This window comes from Triticum aestivum, chromosome 4D, assembly GCF_018294505.1.
Source record: "Triticum aestivum cultivar Chinese Spring chromosome 4D, IWGSC CS RefSeq v2.1, whole genome shotgun sequence".
Taxonomy (NCBI): Eukaryota; Viridiplantae; Streptophyta; class Magnoliopsida; order Poales; family Poaceae; genus Triticum; species Triticum aestivum.
The window spans coordinates 478,809,710-478,815,191 of NC_057805.1; the positions used below are offsets into that span (position 1 = coordinate 478,809,710).

The 5,482-nt window shown below is 44.9% G+C and overlaps 1 protein-coding gene across 1 annotated transcript; it reads right to left on the reverse strand.

Annotated features, from left to right (window-relative positions):
• Positions 1-2,366: 2,366 nt before the first annotated feature.
• LOC123100416 (probable transcriptional regulator RABBIT EARS) lies at positions 2,367-2,958 on the reverse strand. Its single transcript, XM_044522354.1, has 2 exons — positions 2,876-2,958; positions 2,367-2,836 (listed from the first exon to the last, which is right to left on the reverse strand). Exons 1-2 carry the CDS (start codon positions 2,956-2,958, stop codon positions 2,392-2,394), a joined length of 528 nt encoding a protein of 175 aa, XP_044378289.1. The 3' UTR covers positions 2,367-2,391.
• Positions 2,959-5,482: the final 2,524 nt, after the last annotated feature.

A 5,482-nucleotide genomic window follows, 5' to 3' on the forward strand; every position in this document is an offset into this window, starting at 1 on the left:
CATTATTAGAATTATTGTATATTCTACAGTTTTGTTCTTGATGGGACGGGAGCTGCTATTATTGGTGTATTGAATGATAGGAAATATTTCTTCCATGTCTGGCTGAGGGATGTGCAAACAAATCATTCCATCCTGGCAAGCTAAATTTAGGTGACAGTGAAGAAGATCTACTGTTGGCACAAAGAGCCTTATAGTGGATCACCTTGATGCACAACTCAGGTGCAGAGGAACAGATAGCTAGGGGCTCCATTGAGTAGGATTGAGAAGGACCCTGAACTATACGTATTAGAATCATATACAAGTTCCTTTTTAAAAAGGAGAATCATATAGTAAATACAACTATACGTTGGACACGGAAGATACACTTTAGTGTGGCTGCAGTAGCAACAGTGCACCATTTTGTATGCCTGGCATACCTATAGAAAGGGAAGAGTCATAAATTAAACTCTGAGCTTGATAATTCCCTATCTTTTTCAAGCAATCTAGTGAATTACGAAAGTTCGTGTACAAATTTGTTATGGGATTCTTACGCTCTGTTAAAAAAGGCAGTGCCTAGGAGGTGCTTAGGCACGCTTAGGCACTAGGCGAAGGTCAAACGCCTCGCCTAGGGCATAAGCGCATGTCTAGGCAGGGCTAGCAAGAAATTGTCTACCCGAGTAAGAAATCTTCCCATATTGCACTGATATGTCGAACATGTCATATTCAAATGGCAGCAGCTGGTAGTTAAATTATTAATGTGACCTAAACTAATATTGACACACATATAATACCACAAATACATCCTGATTGTAAAAACGATATTACCGCCTAGGCCACGCCTTGGCGCTTAAGCACCGCCTAAGCACTAGGCGAAGGCCAACCGCCTCACTTACGCCTACCGCTTTTTCCAACCTTAATCTTACGTAAGTTGAAAAGTCATGATTTTCAACTTTGTATTCAGAAATGGCATGTTACACTCTCCATCTTTCCTAGCTTTCTGTTAGCAAATTCAAAATAATTCGAAATCAGGTTCCGCGTTAACAGCGCGGATTCCACATTGAGAGCGTGCTGAAGGAGCTAAACACCACACAGGTTCGTAAGTCAAGCTTCATGCATATGGAGCTAGAATAGCTTCCAACCTTTGTTATCTTTGACACGGCGTCCTTTTTGGGTTGTAATCGTTAGAAAGTATTTGTATGCGGTAGTATGTTGGTATGGACAGATCTCCTCACTTCACCTTTCCCTAGGTCTCCCGGGCGAAAGCCCTAACTTTGTTGGGCGGCGGCGGCGCTCATGGTGCCGTTCCCTTCTTGAAGGCGCCGCTTTGGGAACCTTGGGGTTGGGTGACGCTTGTGGGTGGTGGGCGATGGCGGTGGTGCGGCCCTATCCTAGCATGGATTTACGTCCGTTGCTTGGAGATGGACTTGCGTAGGTGGAGGTCGTCGGCTGGCGTCGTGGTGGCATCAATGGCGGAGGATCTGCCAAGGCTCGCGTAGGTGGAGGTCGTCGTTTGGGGTCGTGGTGGCATCGATGGCGGAGGACCTGCCAAGGTTGTCACCTCAATCTGCTCTGAAGATGGACCAGCGAAAGACGGTGACGACGACACATGTGAGTGTGTCGGACCGGTTTGAGCCCCGGACCTGGCAGATAGCTCGGTCGGGGCCTCCGGCTTTAGATGTTAGGCTTAGGTGAGAGGTCTGGGTATGTGGCCCAGCTTGCACCCCTTCATCATTTGGATAGAAGTAGTGGCATACGTTGCCAAGATGGCGGATTCAGGCATATTGTTGTTCTACTTTGTAAGGTCCTCAAGAATAATTAATAAAATGGTCGCATGCATCTCCCAGATGCAGAGACCGGGAGTCATCCTCCTTTTTCAAAAAAAATGCGGTAGTTTGTATTTGTAGAATTGGCATGTGATTTTTTCACGAAGAATTCATTTGTAGTATTTAGTAGAAAGTTATCCTTGACACAGATCTCTTGGAAAGATTGTTGTGTTTATCCTATATTATTATGTAACATGCTCTGCTTGGTTCAAATTCACGCGGTATTGGATCATATGCAATTCAAGATGACATAACACCGCAGTCCTACATTTTTATTCTTCCTATATTTTCCGTAATTATGCGAATCAAACAAGATACAAGTATATAATATATCTGTGTCTATATATTTGATATACATCGAATCATCGGTTTACTCTTGTTGTTACGGTAAAATATATATACATTCGGTTATTAACAAGCAGCAGAAGATGAGAACAGCAATAATTAATGATATTAAGCAGTAAAAGAACTGAAACAATACTATAGATAAGAAGCCCACATCTATATCATCGATAAATCATGTATATAGATGAGTGCGTTGCTTATGCGTTTGTGTGTATGGGTTGCACTAGCGGTACCGTGCGAGTGATCAGTTCCTGGGACGAGGCCCTAGCCTGAGCTCCAAGTCCAGCTTCCTCTCCGGCAGCTCACCGTCCTGCCACCACTCTGACGGCCCTTCCAGCGCGCGCGACCGGTCGCCGCCGCCATTCCCATGGCACCGAAGGCTCAGTTGCAGGTCACGATCATCAGTGCCGTCGTCTGCACCGAACAGGCTCAGCTCCCTCGGGATAGGGCTACCAGGGCTCACGGCCACGGCCTCCGCTTTCACTCCGGCGCCGGTGTGCCTGGCGTAGTACAACATGGAGAAGCCGGCGCTGCTCACCAGCGGCGCTGGGGGATACGCCAAGTTGCACTCTGTCGTGAGGCGGACGGGCTTGGCGCGGTCGCGGCGGTGGACGTTCATGTGCCCGCCCAGCGCCTGCGCCGTGGTGAACCCACGCTTGCAGAACACGCACCCGTAGTACGGCCGGGCGCTAGGGGGCAACACGGCTGCCGCGTCCACGTCGCCGTGCCGAGCTGCAGCCACCGCCGGACTGTGGGATCTCACGGCCGCCTCCTCCTCGCTCGACGCCGCTTTGCTGTTGCCACTCTCCATGTTGCAAGCCAGCTACGACAATCTACCGAGTCTGCGATGACAAATCCGATCGATTGAAGGGTTTGACGATCGAAGATCTTCGAGGTTGTGTGCAAGACCGGGCCGGCCTATATGAGAGCTTGGGAGGACAGCGACAGAGAGACAGGGATTGGCGGGCAGCATTACAATTGTTTTTGACAGCAGCTTTGGGAATAAAAGATTGTGCCACGGCCGGCCGGCAGCTAAACCTCGCTATTCGTCGATGACTCTGCCCTAGCTGTACGTATGCTGTGCAACACGGATGGATGTGTGGAGCTGCTTCAGACCGAAGTATCCTCTTGCGCTAAATATAATAATAGTACGTACGTACATCATCACTGATGTGTCCTTTTGAAATTGTAGTTTGGACTGTTTGCATATATAACATGACCTGGTGTGTGGGTGTGCCAGGCCAGGCTGCACCTTGTGATTTTGACCAAGTATGCAGGCCTGGCCGGTGCCACTACCTGCTAGCATCTCTAGGCTCTCAATTTGAAAACTACTCCCTCCGTAAACTAATATAAGAGCGTTTAGATCACTAAAGTAGTGATCTAAACGCTCTTATATTAGTTTACAGAGGGAGTACTACTTACAGTTGAAATTCCTTGACTTGATGAAATTTCAAATTTTACGAATTTGAGCCATGGACTATTGAAGATCTTTTTTTATGGACCCCAATAGCCGACGAACGTTCATTGTGAGGGATGGCATTTGCGTACATTTTTGTTAGCAGTTTCTTTAGAGACGCATGACAATTTCTTCAGAGACACATGATAGTTTCTCGAAAGAAGACAATTTTGCAGCAAAAACGGGCAGAATTGCCATCTGCTACCACCTAAAAATGCCATCAAGAAATTTTTCGCTTGGCACCCCCCTCCCACAGAATGTTCGCCAGTTAGTACTTCGGTTTTTTATAGCATGGGAGAGTATTGGTAAAACTCATCCCACTATATGAGATTGCTCTCTAGTAGGGTCAAAGCACACTTTACTAGTTTGGTGTGTATATATGGATCTCTCTATTTACACACTCAGCTGGGTGCAGCTGCTATAGTGCTTCTCGTGTTAAGTTGCTGTCATACCATTGAATCAGCCTTGCCTAGGATCGATGGAACTAATTAAACTATCACACATAAACCCTTGGTTAACTCTCCAGGTAAAATAATCTTTGATTGTTAAGCATGTACAGGAAGATGGATACAAGGTTAATACAGCTTGCCTTCGTAGTAAATTCACATGCCATGGTTCTTCTTTTAATATATATACACGTTTCTTGAATAAAAGTCTCTAGGCTCCAATCACGTCTCAAGGGGCTTGTGAGTCTTTTTTCCGCCCCCATTGTTCTTTATGGACGACGGTTTGGTTCTTTGTATTGTCCATCGGCATGGCTCCATAAGCATCGTCTGCGACAACCTTGTATTCTTCAAAAACCCCTTCTTTCAAGCCTTTGTGAGTAAAGTCAGTTAGCTTGATCAGCCATACTGGTGTGACTGTCTGGCTAGACTGGGGTGGTTCCCCCGCCGATATGCTTGTCGTAATTGCCAATCTTCATCGTATGAGACGGTTTACTATTGCGGATCCAACAAAATTTCATTGTCCACATGTCTTTGCCGGTACTTTTGTGGCTGAATTGCTCGATGTTATGCATTGCTGACGAGAGCTATGTTGGCACAAGGATGACATGCTCGGTTGTGGCTTCAGCAAGAATTTGGAGGCATATGGTCTTGTTTATAGTATCTCCTTTACTTAGGGTTATTTTTTACGTCCGTAGATTTAGCTACTCATTATCTGGTTGTGTCCGATGTTCTCTTGATCTAATATAAACCGGATTTGATTTCAAAAAAGTTGTAAGACTTTTTTTTTTGTGGAGATACATCATGCTATATAATAAGTCAAGAACAAAATTTACATATTCTCTATGTGGTCATCTCAGAGGAAATGAACGACTTCATCAAGTGTTGTGCACTTTGTTATGTTTCATACGAAAGATTGCTTCTCCAACTTCCTTTACATTGAAAAGTGTAGTAAGAATACCATTCTCCGTGGGAGACATAAGCGGTATATCATCGATAACAGATTCATATTGAGAAAAGCTATTGTCTTCAAGTGGCACAAAAAGGTTTTGTAATGTTAGTTAATGTATTTTGTAACCCCCAACTCATCTCTAGGTTACGATGTTTGCTATTGGCGATCATGTGGATTTATATTGTGCTGTTATCATCCTCACACAAATGTCATACCTTGAACCGTTGTTGCCAATCGATTTCCTCCTCTCCCACGAGTTTGGACAGCTATCCACTCCACTCTCTTTTAAGGGAATTTTACTATCATCTGATCCAGATGTTTGTGATTCCTTATCAACATCATCAATAATATCAAGCAAGCTTTTCTTCCCCTTTTTTATTTATCTTACTACTCCCTCCGTAAAGAACTATAAGAGGGTTTAGATCACTAAAGTAGTGATCTAAACGCTCTTATATTTATTTATGGAGGGAGTAGTATTTTTCTC